Here is a 17,911-nt window from a genome sequence, read left to right on the forward strand (position 1 = left end):
TCTCGCCATACTTTTGTTAATAAAGCAATGGACATTTTGTTTGAATCTCTCCCAGATATCACTTTCTGCATGCAGAACAACTGTTGGTTCAGCCCACTCTCTACCTAAATCTTTATCCAAGTTACTTTTAAAAATACATACATACATACATACATACATACATACATACATCAGTTGATACTTACTGAAGTTTAAACTTGAGTGCTTGTATGGCTAAACTTTCACAGAATCCTTCCACTGCAAATTTAGACGCGGCATAGACATCATTGAACAAAATGCCTACAGATTATATATAATTAAAAAAATGAAACATTAGTGACCTGCTAAAATATTCTGGGTTTCCTGAACTTTTTTTAAATAACCAATTTATGGTAATGAAACCATCAGGAAAAAGTATCCTGTGTAAGATACACTTGGTCAATTCAGCATTCACTACAGATTTTCATTGGAAGCCGCCCCAAGCAGTATTGCACTGGAGGAATAGGATATAAATATTTTAAAACAAACCAACTTATTGACAATCCAGGTAATTAAACTTTTAATGGATCTACCACATGGGTATGAAGCAGCCTTAAGAAGTCAATTCATTGTCTTGTTTCAAATGAACCTCTGTAGTGCAGTTCTTTGTAGAACTACTTTGTAGTTCACTTTGTAGTGAACACTTAGTATTCTCTCTCAGGAGCAATTCCATCCTTGAATTTCATCAGTAGTGAGCTTCTCCACTTCTGTTCTATACAATCTTCATTATACCTTTATAGCATTCCTCCTGAGTTTCTCTGTCCTGTAACTAATACATAGCTCTACTGGCATTCTTTTTGACATGAGTGTACTTCTGTGCTGGCTACCAAATGCAATCCTGCTGTAGCCGCTGAATGCAGTATGTCAGGTCTATAAGGCTGGAGACTGTAGTGGACAGCCAGCCAGAACTGATATAGTTAACTTTAAAAAGGCAGTTGACCTTGATTGACAGACTAGAGACCCTAGTTCATGACCCAATTGATTAACCAGTTGGGCGGGACTGAAGGACTCCTGGTGGGCTTCTGGAAAGAAGAAGGGTGCGCCCAGGTGAGAGAGGAGCAATGGACTCTTGCCAGATTCTTACAGGGTGAATTCTTCAAGTCCCTGAGGGTCAGGGATTTCAGGGGTTGATCTCACCTACATCCTGGTGAGGTCCAAGGGAAGGAAGCCAAGGCTTATGGCTTCAGAAGGTTAGACTTAGGAGAAAGTGTTGTAGTAAGACTTGTAGTAAGAGAAATTCATTTCTCTTTTGTGTGTGTTGCTTTGTATACCCAAGTATCTGCTTGTAACTAACTAACTTCAATCCAATCTTGGGGACTGACTACTTGAAGCACCACCTAAGAATATCTGGGCATTTTGAATCCTCTTGTAACCACTAAACTAATATTATTTGCAACAGCTACACGTGAAATCCTGAACTGGCTTTTTAAAAAACCAATAAGTTGTTCTCTTTGTTTTTACTAGCCCTCTCAGAATTTTTGACTGGCTCTGGGAGAGGGAGAGGGGAAGCCTTTACTTCACATGCCTTCAACAGGATAGCAAAGCCAGGATAGCAAAGCCTTACTTAAGCATATACAAGTGGAATCATGTTTTTATATTTGCCTGCTAGCACTGTAAAGATGGAAGTTTTATCACTCTCTTCCAGTTAAGGAAAATTACTAAGGAGCGATTGGTGGCAGCGATACAATCTACCAGAGATTCTTTTTTTCTTTTTAATAAAGTTTAAACCCAGTCAGCTTGCCAGGTAACGGGGGGGGGGGGTGTTTGTGACTCAGTGATAATTCCTCCCATATGAGTAGTCTGGCTGGGTCTGTTCCTTACAGAGACAAACAACCATTTATTAAACAAATTAAAATGGCTTAAGAGCAGTTTTACGAACATTCATGCTCACTTTTGTCGCTGATCAAATAGGTTTTGCAAGGTTTTTTTAAAGTTACAAAATCCCTTAAAACTCATGCATTAGATATGAAATGGGGTGAACTGACACACCATCCCTCTTTCATATTACCTTAAATGCTCTGAACAAAAGCTACCATTGGTAATTGTGTGAAAGTTGTTGAGCCCACAGTGACCATTTAGGGTGACATGTAGGCAAATCATCTTCAGCTCTGCCACTGCCCTGCTATAAGCCCCTGCCCAGTTCTTTGCTTTGGAATAGCTTGGTATAGCATGCAGCAGCTGACATCCTGACTAAATTACTCAGTGCAAGTCCCATTGAAATTTAGTCCTTTAGAATAACTCCTAAATTACTTAACCTGGATGTCAGCCAGCATTTGCTGTTGATGCTGCAGTGTGAGTGTCCTGGACTCACACTATGACGAGTAATGATGTTGACATAGTAGTCCTTGTACCTGATCCAGTGTATTGAATTACTAGTTGCAGCTTAGTGGGTTATAGGTCTAGGCTCTTGTTCTGGTCTTTCCACGTTGTCTAAAATCCACAAATTGATGGCTTTTCCACAATTCTTTATTTGAATCACAGAAGAAGGGAGAAGGGAGGATACCTACAAAACACACTTTCTGCTGCTCTCTGCATGATTAATCAAAAGCAGAAGTAACTAGTGTTGGATGTTCCAGCATTAGCTAGGGGTGTGCATGGACCGTTTGGCACCGTTTGGCCTGAATTCAGACCGAACTAAGGATATGCAAACCAGTTTGGTTGAACTGATTGGCTGGGTGGGTTGGTTCAATGAACCCACTCAAACTGGTTCAAGTGGCTCAATTTGAGCCAGTTCATAGAACTGACCGGCCCAGCTGATCGGTTCAACCAAACCATTTCGCATACCTGCAGTTTGGTCCAAAATCGGACCAAACCGCACCAATGTGGTGAGCAAACTGGTGGGACTGGGACCAGCCTTACAGGCCCAAAAAGCTAAACTGAGGCCTATGTCTGGAATTGCTGGTTTGCAAGAAACTGGACTGTGAGCTTTGATTCTGTTGAACCAAAGTTACTGAATGAAATGGTTTATTCTGTAGTCAAGGCTTGACTAGAGAAGGAAACTCACCCCTCCCTGCCTAGAAGCTGTTTATGCATTGTGCTATGCTGATGTCAATCATGAGAACTAGCTTGAAACTTGCTGAGAGTAATCATATTTAGAAGGTCTTAGGGAACTGCACTTAGATATCAGTACCTACATATTTTAGGGGTACATATTTTCACACAGTTAGCTGCTGAATTTCTTTGCATGCTATCTTTTAATAACATTTTCTTGGAACTGGAAGGTGCCAATTAAGCTTTGAGACTTGACCACCGGCTGGTCAGGCCAGGCATAAACAGGAATGTTTCCTTCTGGATTAGTAAATAAGTCAGGCCCGAACTCCACCATGGACGGCTCCTGACCAGATATGGAAAAGAGAGCCAAGGATGGGAGACCAGGGATGTTTACATTGGGATGGAGACATGGGGGAATTGATGTGGCTATCTTTGATTTGAGAAAGGGCTTGACAAAAGGGCTTGGGGAGAGGTTATAAAAGGGACATACATACCCCTCCCGCGGGCAACAGGATGAGAGAGAGAACAAGCAGGAAAGGGAGACCTACTCAGACCCCAGGGAGCTGGATGTCTGCCCTATCAAGGGAGACATATGCTCTGGCCCTTTGGGTCAATATGCGAACCTTAGTCTGTAAAGGCTACCTTTGCTTCATAGCCATTGCTGGATATTTCACCTAAGCTGCCTGGGCAGCCTACAGCCCCCTTGTGCTTCCTCAAGGCCTCCTGAAGACTACAACCAACCAGTAATTATTTATCTGAATGCATTCAAGACTGTCCTCCAGAACTAACCTCCCCTTCTCTTCCCTGCTTCCCAGAAAGGCCTCTCTCTGCTCCTGTTAGTTGGCTTAGCAGCATACTGTCTCAGCTGCTCTCCTTCTGCTTGCTTCACTCTCTTTCCACCCCTCCGCCTCTCTCTTCCTTGCCTTCGGCTCATGTATTATACGTCAGAATGAGCACTCCGTCTCTCCCTCCCTCCTCGGCATTCTCCCACCCCCCTTTTCTCTCACACACCTGGAATCCACTCACTACTTGCCCTTCTCTCTCTCTCTGCTTGAAAATTGAAACTGTCTAAAATGTTGTACCTTAGCTAACAGCAGCTGTGGAGAAAACACACATACACACGCAGGGAACGCTGCTAGACAGAGAAGAAAATGCCTTTCATTACTATGTATTTCTAGTGAGGGAGAAATGATTTTAGCTGTTACTGAAGTCCCTCCCCTTGACCAAAAGCTAGTCACAAAATGTTTTCATTCCATGCAGAGAACAGCAAAGATAAGACAGATCGTTGTCAAGGAGACAGAGTTTTGCCAGCAGTTTAAGTGAGATAATTAATGTGGTTTTCACTGCTAATCAGAGAGAGAAAATGCTTTGTAGCTGCTAACTCATTTCTAGCGAATGATTTTTAGCTGTTGCTGAGAACCCTACACACTACACTGGGAAAGTAAACGATTGATTCATCTGCTCGTGTGTTTAATTGCCTGGATGTAACTATAGTTTCAATAAAGCTTCAAAACTACAGTCTTGTGTGTGGCATGTCTTCTCTCCAGCTGCCCCCCCTTCACTCCAGACTGCCCATGAACTCAGAGACTGAACCTGGAGTAGCCTCTGTTGGCTAGTTGGGAGGGGCACCGCAGCCTGCTCACAATACCAAACAGTCAATTTTTTGCACATCGCTAGCATCAGCAAAGCTTCAGCTGAGGAAGAATTAACTCTGAGGAAGCACAGATACAATGATACAGGGCAATTCCAAAGGGTAGTTGCACCACATGGATAAGGATAAAGTCATTGTATCCACTGGACCCGTGAATTACACATATATTGCGATGAACAATTATAATATGTTTATATTACTTTGCCTTGTATTCCCATGACACTGCTAATAACAACTATATGACCACTCTTTCTCTTCTTCATGTCAGGTAAGACCTCCTTCAGCAGTCGAACCAACCCAAAGAAGTTTGTATCCATCACATTTTGCATCTCTTCGATGGTTTGGCATTCAATAGGTCCAATGAGTCCCATGCCAGCATTACTAACTGTATACATGCAAGAAATAGCAATGGTTATTTGTTATTCAAGTTATAAACTATAGTAGTTCACAAATGTTGATGGGTAGTGTATGCTTTCTAGACTTCAGATAATTGCAAGTACAAACAGGTTGCTCACCTGTAACTGATGATCTGGTAGTGATCCTTTGTATTCATAAGGAATGGGTTCTGTGCCTGTGCAGGGACCTCGCGGATAGATTGACTAGCTCCTCGTGACACTCACTCTGCCCTGCACGTGCTCTGTGCGTCCGTTGAAATCAGCAGTTGCAGGTGCCATTTCCTGATGATCTTCCTGTGACCATGCTTGGTAAGTACTTTAAAAAAAAATTATATTACTGTAGCGGGGAGGTTCAGGAGGGTGTTATGAATACAACAAATCACTACCAGATCATTAGTTACAGGAGAGCAACTTGTTTATCTGGATCGCGATCCATTGCATTCATAAGGAATGGATGATTAGCCAGCTTCTAAACAAGGTGGAGAGCACAGTAGACCCAGAAGCCTATGGCAACACCATCTCAAGTACGCTTCTCCCCAAACTGGCCTGCTCTGCCATTCGCAGGTCAATGGCATAATATTTTACAAACGGCTGCTGCAAAGACCATGTCACAGCTGCTCAAACATCTGCCATCACAATCTGACAGATGTGCTGCTGAAGCAGTGTATACTCTCGTTGAATGTGCTCAACGTGGGGGGTCCACACCCTGCTGCTTGTACGCTTGTGCAGTCACCTCCACCAACCAATGGACTAGTCTCTAGATAGATTGGTTGGCCCTTGCCTTTTCCACTGTAAGCTTCAGGAAGTTTGTTTTCCTATTCGCTCGTTTTTTCCAAGTAATATAACAGAGAACGACGAAAATCTAAAGAGTGCAGAGCCCTTTCTAATGATATTTCTGGTTTTTTGAAAGAAGGTAGGTAGAGTAATATCTTGATTTAAATGAAACTCCAACACTATCTTAGGACAGAAGCTTGGATCCAGTCTCATAACCACCTTGTGTGGATAGAAATGAGTATAAAGGATGTCTATATGCAATGCTGTCAATTCACTCACTCGCCTGGCAGTAGTGATGGCAATTAAGGAATGATGTTTTTAAACTGACCAGTTTGAGAGATGCCTCTCTCATTGGCTCAAAAGGCGCCTGACAAAACCAAAGACAAACTCAATTGTTTCATTGGTTTCCTGATTGGAGGATATAAATAGTTCACTCCCTTCAAAAATCTCTTGCAGTCTGGATGGGAGAATACTGTTGATCATCTTTTATGCTTTGACGATATTGCAGCTAGATGCACTTTTAAAGACAGATTTGCCAAGCCACTAAGCTTCAAAGAGGTAATGTACAGTAATACCTGCGTCAGAGTGGCCTTCCTAGGAAGATAACCATGCTTACATGCGTAGATTGCAGATCTCTTCCATTTGCATCTATAATTCTTTGTTGACAGCTTTTGATTATTTAGTAAATTTTTCCTTAGAGTCAGATTCTCCATGCTCCCATCCACAGAGTCCTTACATCTGGGTGCTGCACCTTCCCGCACTAGAAGGTCCAGCCGAAGAGGGAACCTGTGGAAACTCTTCCTCAAGAGTTTGAGAAGTGGTGCAAACCATGGCTGCCGTGGCCACCACGGCATCACCAGTATGCAGGTAGAGCTGTCCCTCATGATCTGTGCTAACACATGATTGATTAATGGCTCTGGTGGAAACAGATATAAGAGGCTTTTTGTCCCACTGATGTTGAAATGCATCTCCAAGGGATCTTCTGCCAACCCCTACATGTGAGCAATATTCTCTGACCCTTTTTGTTGGTAGCAGTTGCTAACAAGTCCACAGTTGGTTGTCCCCACATGTTGAAAAAAGCAGAGATGTTGTTGATCTCCCATTCATGGTATTGGTTGAGTTGATACCAGTGACTGAGGTTGTCCACCAATATATTCACACCTCTTATGTGTATGGCTAGAGGATACACTCTATGGCAGATGCACCATTCCCAAATCTGTATACTCAAGGCACAGAAGGAACAGGACACTGTTCTGCCCTGTCGGTTTAGATACGCAATGGCTGCCGCGTTGTCCAACTGGAACTGCACTACTCTGTTCCTGAGCAGCAGCTCGGATGCCTTCAGTGCCATAAACACAGCCATCAGTTCCAAATAGTTTATGTGATGATGAGTCTGCTGTATCATCCACCGCTCTTGCATCTGATGCTCAGCACAATGGGCCCTTCACAATGGGCCCTTCATCCCAGCAGGGAAGCATCTGTCATCCACTGTGTGGGGGTTAAAGGCTCGAATGGAACCCCTTCCAGCAGATTGGTCTCCACCGTCCACCAGCGTAGGAAATGTAGTATCGACTGTGGGAGTGTTTTTCTGGCCAACAATGAAAATGTTGACTGTGGAAGCGTTTTTCTTGCCAACTTGATGAAAATGTCGGCAACCACAAAGCAGGTGTTGTGTGCTTTGACAGTCATCTGTTGTTTGTGCAGTGGGCAGTTGAGCAGATCAAAGAGTCTGCTTATTATTGTCCTTGGGAGGCCTGTTTTGGCCTTTGTTTCTTTGTCCAAATCCTTTATTTCTTTGGCATGGTCAGTACCGACGGTGGAAAACCCATTTGTCCTGCTGTCTGTATCCTGTTATCTGTATGCAGGTTGGGATCTTTTAGATCCACCTCTTATTGGTTTAAACTACATGCCTTCCCCCAGGGCCTTGCCCCCCTGGTATTGAAAGATGAGTTTCACTCATCTTGGAGCAAGAGCCTCCATGACAATCTGTGTAGATATGGCTTCTCAATGCAATATTTATTGTCACTATGTCACGATGCTGCCAAAGAGATTATTAAACAATGTGTGGCAGATATGGAGAAGCAAATGGATTTGAGCTTAGTTACCATCAACAGCACCCCAGGCGGCTTTTCAAATTATCCCCAATCTGTTGCATACCTCGCCCACTTGACCACTTTAAATCAGAGGAGAGCCTTCTCACTAGCGTGGTTTAATGCCTTGCCCTCTGCCGTTTTAGATGGTAGATTTAAGGGGATCCCACTAAGGAACCAGCTATGGTGCAGGTGATACTGAGTCAGTTGCACATATCCTTTTACATTGTGTTTACTACAGGGACATTCGTACTACCTGGATTGAACCACTTCTAAAAAATAGACTGGGTCGATTAGAAGAGTATTATATTGCCTATTTTCTGGCGGATCGACATGCAAAGGTCACAGCGCAGATAGCAAGATTTTGTGCAGCAGCTTGTAAATTGAGAAGGAAACAACTTCCCTGTAACTGAGATTTTATATAATTTGATACGGTGCCACTAAGTTATTGTTTTGATTTTGTTTTGTTATGTTGACTTATGCTTTGTGTGTATTTTGACTGGTCATGGACCATAATAAACTATTACTTACTTGCTAGATCAATCTCTGGCAGCTTCATGTCCATTCCCAAAGCCTTTGCTATCTCTCTTATTAAGGCATGGTAGGCCTATAATTCTTCCAACAGGGAAGTAGATGTCTTTAGCGGCACATCTGGGGATGGCTCTGTAGGATGGCTCACCACATCAGAATCTGTGTCAGTGGACTCTGTGGAATACCTATCACTATCACTATCACTATCACTATCCCCAGCCTGAGGCAGAAGCAGTGCTTCTGGGGGCACTGTCTTTTTCTTCTTCAGCACAGGAGTACTCGGTTGTGGTACAAGAGGTTGCTCAGGTTGCTTTGGGTGATCAGGTGTAACAGTATGCATCTGGCAGGCCATCGACAGAGTAGCAGCAGCAGTACTAGTAGCAGGAAGTTGCGGTATCTGCTTTTCTGGGACAACCCACAGAGGGTACTGCAAAGCCCATTGTGCCTTCCACAGCAGATATTCAGCATAGTCATCTGGCAATGCAGCAGTATGAGTATGGTGAAAACTACAAGAGTGTGTCATTTCCTTGTGACCCTGGTGGCTAGGTACTCCTTGCTGCCAGAGCCCCAGAGAGCATACGTACTGTACAGGCGACTTCCAAGCCATAGATGGCAATGTCGTCATTGCAGCTGGCCCCGTTGTACGTGTAAATAATTGAAAAGACCTTAGTACCACAGGGTCTGGAACCTGTAAAGGAGGCATCAGCTGCACAGGCATCGTAGTCCCTGATGTAGCAATATGCTGCGGCAATATTGACTGTGTCTTTGGTATTAACACTGGTACATTCTGTTTGATATTGAGGCCACTGCTCAAAAAGCCTTGAAGAGTCAACCTTGAAAGGGTACTGTTTGTTGAATCCAGCATTGCCAGCAAAGTATTTGCTGTATTTGGATCCAAAGATGCAGCATCATCCTGATCATGGTCCAATGTGAAGTCAATCATGTCCCCTCTCCCTCTCAAGCGCGGTAAACCTGCTGGCATCATGGTTGGTACCCAAGGCACAGCTGATGTCGATATTGATGTAGACATTGAACCTGTGCAAAGGATGCCCTGCTCCATTGATACCGTAGCCATCATGGTCAATGCCGGCTGCAAAATTTCTGACGTCCAAGTTGAAGGATGTCCTCTCAATGTTGCTGGAGCAGCTGCCAATGTTGAAGGCGGGCTATAGCTCTGCAGCATAGTTGGAGAAGGCATGCTGTCCTATTTCAACTTGCTGATGCTTCTTTTGCGGCAGAGAATCCTTCTCATCTGAGGAGTTTTTATGCCAATGAGTCAGTATTGGGACCTCTTTCGCTCTCTTGAATACTGGCTCTGTGCTTTTTGCAGCGGTTTTAGACTGCACATCAGCAGATCCCTGCATGTTCTATGCTGAGCCCGGTATTGGCCGGGTCCCTGATGTTGAATAATTTGGCCTCGGAGTTGGTGGATGAAGCGCCTCATTGTATAACACTGCACCCCCGATTCTTCAAAGTTTGTTTGGAGAAAGAACAGCATATTTTGCATGCTTTCAGACTGTGCTGATCTCCTAAGCACAGGAGGCATGAATCATGGTAGTCTGTTGGTGGTAACTTAGCCCAACAGTTCACACAACGCTTGAGTGTTTTATTCGTCTCCATCGCTGTTAAAGGCATGCCCTGATGGTACAGCACTGTGGCTCCAAGACACATAAAAACCAAATGCACGCAGTCCATTAAACGTTAGAATTGTCGAAAAACAGTCCAAGTTCAATATGAATAAATATGAATTACTTATCTTTCTCTTTCTTGAATCTAGATGCACCAAAGAGCCAGCAACGAGGTGTTGACGCTTTGGTAGTCAAATAGAAACTAGGAAAATGGCGCCCCCAACTTCCAATTTCAACAGAAGCATAGAGCACGTGCAGGGCAGAGTGGGCGTCACAAGTAGCTAGTCAATCTACCTGTGAGGTCCCTACACAGGCACAGAACCATTCCTTATTAATGTAATGGATCATGATCCAGATCCCCCCCAAATTGAGTGTTGCAGCTCAATAATTTAGCAACATACAAAAGAGAAGTCTGCAACAGTTAGAGACTGGTTTAGGGGGAACTACAAAGCCCTCAGGTATCCCTGGGGAGTACACAAGCCACAGTTTGAGAATCACTTAACTACTGGACTTGGCAAAAGAAGGCTTTGCAATTACTGATATAAATTAACATCTGAATAATTCTGTTGTGTTTGTTCAGTGATGGCTTGGTTCTCCAGATGGTAGGGATATGGTTGTCTGAGAGGGGCAAGGGGAGTAGTTGCTCTCCTGGATTGGACCAGTACCAATTAATTCAGTGGGGCTTATTCCCAGATAAGTGAATGTAGGATTGTAGCTTTTGCCCCCTCCACCCAAAGGTCCTGTGGATACCCACGGGTGGGTAGGGGTGTGCACAGAACTGGATTGGCTGGTTCAGTTTGAACAGACTGGATTAGAACTGATCTGGCCTGGTCCAGCTTCAGCCGAACCGGGTCTGGTCCAGTCATAGAACCAGGCTGAACCAGTTTGTGGGCCAGTTCGGGGATACTTGTAAAGGGGAATCTCATAGTGTCACCTGAAGAAGAATGTTTTGTAGTTGTAGAGCTCAACAAGTTGCACTATGATAGTGGAAGAGGAACTATTCAAATGCATGTTACACAAGAAGATCCCCTTGAGGATTCCCTTTTACAAATAACTGGGGCACCCCTAATTCCTATCGTAAGACCAGTTTTTTTTGGGGGGGGGAGCTTTAGCAGAGGCGGAGGCCGACACATTGGGGGCATACCTTTAACTGAGGCAGAGGCAGAGACATCAGAGTTGGTGTAGAACGGTGGCTCATCCAAGCCCCCTGCTGGCTTCCCAAAGGACAGTCCAGGCTGGCTGCAGTCTGGTTTGGGCCTGTGAGCACATGCAGAAGCCAGTTTCGTGACCATTGCTGTGTGCAGAGACCCAAACCGAGCTACAGCCAGCCTGGGCTGTCATTCAGGAGGCCAGAGCGAGGCTTGGAGGAGCCTCCGTTATCACCTCCACAGCCTCTGCAGGTGGGGAAAACACAGAATACTTACATTCTCAATTTGCAAAGAATTCAAGCACATATAATACAGTCCCTTTTATACCATGGTGTGTCGTGTAATAGAGAAAGATGTTTAAAGCCAGTGACAGCCCAGGTCTTAAGTCTAGAGTCTGTGGCCAAGGTGTAGGTGTTCAAGAACCTGGCCATTGCCAAATTCAGAATACGGGGAGGGAGACAATGTCTGTAATGGTGGAAATACCTTTTAACTAGTGAGGGTTGTACCACCACCTTTTTGTTTTCTGCTATTATGTAATTTTGGAGTAGAAGATAATGAAAGAATGGAAGAGGTAATGGAGACCCCTCTGGTCCAAACATACCCCTCCACTTCAGAAGAAAAGATATACATAACAAATGGCATCTGTCTTCTGTGAAGAAGATTCTGTGCATATAGCACTGAATGGAGCCCTAATCAATTTGGCCCCTGGGTATTTTAAAGACCAACTGCTCCCACACGACCCTGCTGTTATGGAACACATGCCTTTTTGGAGGTGGAATTGGTTGGTGTTTGCTCCCGTAAAAGTGAACCTAAGAAAAGCTATTCTGTATATTTCTATGTGAGTCCTTAACTTTTGTTGTGAATTTTGGGAATTTTTATTGGTCTCCGTGACCTTTGGGCCATAACTGTGAAAGAGGGCATAGAAATCTAAGGATATTTTTTGAGTGCACATAAATAATTTTTGAGCTATAGGAAATGGGTGACATCCACAGTGTCACCTGAAGAAGAATGTTTTGTAGTTGTAGGGCTCAACAAGTTGCTCTATGATAGTGGAAGAGGAACTATTCAAATGCATGTTACACAAGAAGATCCCTATTTGCATATATATGAGCTTGTATAAGAGTTTGCACAAAAGGTTGTGCTAGCACAAGAACTAGTCTGGAACAGAGATTAATACTGTCACAAGGTGCCATGTTCTTACACAAGCACATCGGCATTAATTCTAGCACAAGACTAGTCTAGGGGCTACTCTACATAATTAGATCACATAATACATAAGAAATCACTCATAAAAATGGCATAAACTGAACCTGAAGTGAAAGATACTACTAAAAAGTGCAGCATAGTTGAGTTTACAAATAAGTTTAAGTATAAGGCATTCTGGAACCTCTCCTAAGTATTAAGAGATCTACTTGTTAAATTTAATCTATTTTAAACAAACAAGCAAACATACAAACAAAAACAAACTATTATCTGCTTATATTTATTACTTGCCTAGGATATCAATCCTTCCAGGGATGCTACTGATGCACTTTTTAATAGATTCTTCATTACAAACATCCAATTGTTTAATTTCCAAGGTGTTTCTCATAGTGCTGCCTGCAGCTTCTGCAAGTTTGTCCTTTTTAGCCAGGTCTCGCATTGTAGCATATACTGTTTAATAATAATAATAATAATAATTATCATCATCATCATCATCACTTCCACAACTGTTTCATACTATGAGGCTATGAAACTCCAACTAGCATTCTAATTAGGAAGAGAACCTTGATTTTTTTAAAAAGGTTAAAAATGGTTTATGTACTTAAGCCTATTGAAATCCATAGTTTTAAGCAAGTTTAATATTGAGCAGCATCTAAATTAGTTAGTTATGACTAAGTACCATTGAAATTAAGTCAGTCATCACTAACTTAAGTCCCACATTAATTTCAATAGTACTTAATTGCAACTTAGTCTGGATGCAATCTGCTGTGTTAAGATTATGACCAGAGTGTTTTGTATGGGTTTTGTGTTGACAATGTTGTGTATGACCACAAGGTCCAAACCATAGAACAATGGTTAAATTAATATGGTTTGTCCTGTCAAGATAGCCAGAGGCTTGGGGCTTTTGAAGTTATTTCAGTTTGTTCTAGAACGGTCCCATCTTCTCCAAAACAAATATAATAATTAAAATCACACTTACCATCCTTCTCCAAAGGGCCAAATTACATATGACATTCTCATCTTAGACAAATGGTTCAGGTTTTACAGACACAGACACCCCCCCTAAGCTTAGACTTGTAAGCCTTGGTTGAGTTGTTTGTCTTCGTTCTGAAAGAAATCATTACGAATCTCTTCCTTTTTAAAAAGAGAGTTTAAGTTTCATATTAATACTCCTGTTCTAGTAATGTGTTCCTTTTAAATAAAATACCAGCAGCATAGGTATAAGTTCTCAGGCTCTTCCTTAGAACCATCTTTTTACAGCAGGAAAGGGGCTGCAAGTGGTGAACACACAGTTTTAAACACAAATGAATCTGCCTTATGCCAAGCCCTCTAGGTCACTATTGCCTGGAGATGCCAGGGATTGAGCCTGTAACCTTCTGTGTGGAAACATGTGCTCTACTTCTGAGCTACAGCCCTTCCCTCACAAGTACCAACAAGTCATAGGACAAGCTACTGTATGTGAAAACATCAACATTCTTTAGTTTGCTCTAGGCAATATACAGCAACAGAAGAATCATCATCATGAAGCTAGGAACACAGATTAGAAATATTAAATAGCAAGAGGGTTACCTTTGAATCTTTTCTGTTCATCTGAGGCCATTTTTACAGCCAGTGCTAGCCCAATTCCTGAAGAACAGCCTGTGATGAGCACATTTTTTGGAGCCATTATGGATGGTAGCAGATTCAATGGCGAGTTTCCTCTAGACAATCTGTGGCAAGTCTTGTAGTTTTGGAGAAGAGCAGCTCAATATCACCTCCCTTTCATGCTTTTAATCGATAGATTATTAGGAGTCAGCAAATCTAAAGATGCATACTTGGCATTATTAAGCTAAGAGGATAATCTCCATATGGAGTGTTAAACAAAAGCCGCTGTGCATGCATTGTTATATAATCTGGATGAATGACACATTGGAGAAAAAACTTGGCTTTAAAATTCCATCCATTTTAGTTTTTGAAGAACCAAGTATGATAGCTGAAAAATTGGATCACAAATCAGGGTGGCTTGTTGGGAGCCACAGGTCATGCTGTTCTTGTGTTTAAAGTTCAGTTGATGGCATGCTGCTTTAGATTTCAGGCCTAACCCCCAGACCCAGCTTTTAAAAATATCACGTGTGAGGACCATGATAATAAAATTTTGAATAGTATGAAGCAGTGTTCCCTGTAATAGGTAATCCCAGATGTTGTTGACTAAAACTCCCAACATTCCCAGCCAAAGGCCATAGCAACAGAGGATCCTGTGAGTTAACATAAGAACAGCCCTGCTGGATCAGGCCCAAGGCCCATCTAGTCCAGCATCCTGTTTCACACAGTGGCCCACCAGATACTACTGGAAGACTACAGGCAGGAGTTGAGGGCATGCCCTCCCTCCTGCAGTTACTCCCCTGCAACTGGTACTCAGGGGCATCCTGCCTTTGAGGCTAGAGGTGGCCTATAGCCCTCTGACTAGTAGCCGTTGATAGACCTCTTCTCCATGGAGTTATCCAAACCCCTCTTAAAGCCATCCTAGTTGTTGGCAGTCACCACATCTTGTGGCAGAGAATTCCACAAGTTGATTATGCGTTGTGTGAAAAACGTTATAGTCAACATCTGGGATTTCCTGTTACAGGGAACACCAGTATGAAGCAATTGGATAATTTTGTTTCCATGATAACAGCAGAAATCTTAATTTACCTCAAGAGTTTAAAAAGTTACTGTTCTGAACCTTAGGAACAATGTGGACTATAATATATATGCGAATCCTACAAATGCTTGTAGAACATGTATCTCAGTACATTGCCACAACATTCTGCACAATGTAATGGTCTGGGACATTGGGCTAGCCCAGTAATCTTAATACCTCATCCTGTTTGCTTATTACCACACAGCAAGTTGCAAGACTGGGCAGTATACTAATTCATACATATATTAACAGTTTTCAGCTGCAGCTAGGGAATTCATTTTGCAATCTACAAACTCAAGAGCCCAATATAGTTCAATTCACTTCTAGTGAACAAGACTGGCTGAAAGCAAGCCTCCAATTTGGGTTGGGCATCAGACTTCAAGTGTATTGCATGTTTCCAAAATTCATGATTATAAACATTTGAAGTGGCAACAGCATGACCTATTTAGATTCCAAGCTGTGAGGATAACAATTACCATATTTAAGTTTCCTAAATCTTATTTAGCAATCCTAAATCCTTTCTGTAAAGCACATGTGCGTGCAGACACACGGACACACACCCTACCTTTCTCTGCCAGTATCAAGCATTCTGTTCCACTCTTCCGACATTCCTTCACAGTCTATCATGACCAAGAAACAGAACCTGGGACAGAGCTATGCAGATAAGCAAGCAAGGTAGATCTGAAATGGCTGGGATCAACAAGGGCAAGTATAGTCCTAACCTAATGGTGGGCATCCATTTACTTTCTCCAGTATAAATGAATAGTTATTCACTCCTCAAGTATTGCACTTGGGGCCGGTGAGAGAAAAACAGTCTTCCATCTCTGATGTTGAGAGGTCTGTCCTTCACGGACAGGGATCCTATGGGACAAGGTCACAATGTGTACTTATGTTCAAGAGTACATAGTTGCACTCCATTGCCAGAGGTCCTTGCAAGTTATCTTCCTTCCACACAAGCTAATCATCAAAATAGGAGGAATGTTAATATAATGTGGGGGGGGGGAAGCAAGTAACACCATTTGCATTTTTTGTATATTAATTCAGTAATAATATTTTTAGATTAAATATTAGAATTTCAGGTAATTTTTAAAAAGACAAGGGAAAAATCTGAACAAAAAAGCTTTATTATTGTACAAGTTACTTTAAAGTAATAAAAACAGAATTGGAAAAATAAGGCAATTCGAATAGCTCAAGTATCTCAACTATATACAAAGTTTCTATAAAATGCCCTCATGAACCCAATGCTGTGCCAACAAATCCATCTGTGGTTGACTGCCTGCCAGCACGATGGCTCTTCACAATCTTTGATCCTGAAATAGATATTTGAAAGTTAAAGCTTATATTCATCATAGGACTCATTCCAACTTCCCTAGTTAAAATGCAATATTGGACATGCACTAATAATTCTGTGGGTTTTTCTTCCCCAAATTTCTCTCTTGCAGAACTGATAGTAAAGCAGCAAATTTAAATGACAGAATTTGTCTGTTGAAGCCTGCAATTTGAAGAGGACCCGTCTTGAGAGAGAGGACCAGAGTATGGGGAGCTACTGTGCTTTCTAAAAGTGTTACCTTCATATATTTTGCAAAACAAGCAGCATTGTAATCATGCGCTTCACAACTGCACTGCAACATCCACTCTGGCCACAAGCATCTAAGTGCTAGCAAACCCCAGGCATATTTGGGAGTCAGAATACTCCATGGCTCAGCAGCCCTGCATCACCAAAGCTTCTGCAACTGATCCAGAGAAACCATAGCAGCTCCCAATATTCTGGTCCAACCATGACTGGGCAGGGTGTTTCTAGTCCATGACTGGACCAGTTGGAACAGTTTCTGGCCAGGCTAGAAACTGCTCCAAATGGTTACAACAGGATGGTGGATTCTGCAGGACTTTCTGGGCCATGTGGTATCCCACTTTGCAGGCATGCCCAGAGCTTTCTGGAGCTCAACAGCCTGTGAAAGCTCATTGGGTCAGTACTTTAAAATTGCAGATTATGCATACATCACCTGTATATTTGTTTGATGTATAACATCACCATTTGGAGAAGGTACAGCACAGCCTGTGATCTGTATACATTAGTTCGGTGGGTACATAGGAAGCTGCCTTATTACTAATCATTGGTCCATCTAGCTTAGTATTGTCTACACCAGGGCTGCACAACTTTGGCCCTCCTGCAGATAGGAACATAGGAAGCTGCCATATACTGAGTCAGACCATTGGTCTATCTAGCTCAGTATTGTCTACACAGACTGGCAATGGCTTCTCCAAGGTTGCCGGCAAGAATCTCTCTCAGCCCTATCTTGGAGAAGCCAGGGAGGGAACTTGGAACCTTCTGCTTTTCCCAGAGTGCCTCCATCCCCTGAGGGGAATATTTTACAGTGCTCACACTTCTAGTCTTCCATTCAAATACAACCAGGGTGGACCCTGCTTAGCTAAGGGAACAAGTCATGCTTGCTACCACAAGAACAGCTCTCCTCTCCTCAATGATGCAAGATGTTGGCTCACAACTCACATCATCCCTGACTGGCCACTGTGGTTGGAGATGACAGAAGTTGTAATTGGAAGTTGCCCCTGCTAACTGGGCAAAGAGGCACCTTTTAAATTGGTGATTCTCTTTATTTAGCAGGAGGAAAGTAACTGGCCCTATCCACACCCAGCACAGTACCTCCAGTGACTGTTGCTGGTGTCTATCTTATGTTTCTTTTAGGCTGTGAGCCCTTTGGGGACAGGTAGTGATCTTATTTATTTGTTATTCTCTGTATAAACTGCCCTGAGCCATTTTTGGAAGGATGGTATAGAAATTGAATTAATTAATTAAATAATAAT

The 17,911-nt window shown here is 42.7% G+C and overlaps 2 protein-coding genes and 1 long non-coding RNA gene across 11 annotated transcripts in view; 1 reads left to right on the forward strand and 2 right to left on the reverse strand.

Moving 5' to 3' along the window:
• LOC128323479 (uncharacterized) overlaps nt 1-8,456 on the forward strand; it is a 23,492-nt gene extending 15,036 nt beyond the window's left edge. The window contains exons 2-4 of the long non-coding RNA XR_008306288.1: nt 5,240-5,364; nt 6,557-6,696; nt 8,161-8,456. This is a non-coding gene — a long non-coding RNA (uncharacterized LOC128323479). The remainder of the gene's footprint in view (nt 1-5,239; nt 5,365-6,556; nt 6,697-8,160) is intronic.
• The window catches only part of LOC128323477 (retinol dehydrogenase 8-like), a 19,825-nt gene extending 5,724 nt beyond the window's left edge, over nt 1-14,101 (reverse strand). The window contains exons 1-4 of one of the 2 annotated variants that reach the window (XM_053246685.1): nt 13,999-14,101; nt 12,721-12,879; nt 4,866-5,045; nt 186-279 (exon numbers count right to left, since the gene is read on the reverse strand). In XM_053246685.1, the coding sequence (XP_053102660.1) occupies nt 186-279; nt 4,866-5,045; nt 12,721-12,879; nt 13,999-14,095 (530 nt within the window). In that variant the 5' untranslated portion in view covers nt 14,096-14,101. Of the gene's footprint in view, nt 1-185; nt 280-3,798; nt 3,923-4,865; nt 5,046-12,720; nt 12,880-13,998 lie in introns of those variants that run through there. The other variant, XR_008306286.1, reaches the window with a different exon arrangement.
• Nucleotides 14,102-16,194: 2,093 nt separating this feature from the next.
• Nucleotides 16,195-17,911, reverse strand: part of CCDC18 (coiled-coil domain containing 18) — an 87,582-nt gene continuing 85,865 nt past the window's right edge. For all 8 annotated transcript variants that reach the window (XM_053246497.1, XM_053246500.1, XM_053246498.1 and 5 more), the window contains one exon: nt 16,195-16,398. The gene's annotated coding sequence lies outside the window, so the exon portion shown is untranslated. The remainder of the gene's footprint in view (nt 16,399-17,911) is intronic.

This window comes from Hemicordylus capensis, chromosome 4 (assembly GCF_027244095.1).
Source record: "Hemicordylus capensis ecotype Gifberg chromosome 4, rHemCap1.1.pri, whole genome shotgun sequence".
NCBI classification, from domain to species: Eukaryota; Metazoa; Chordata; class Lepidosauria; order Squamata; family Cordylidae; genus Hemicordylus; species Hemicordylus capensis.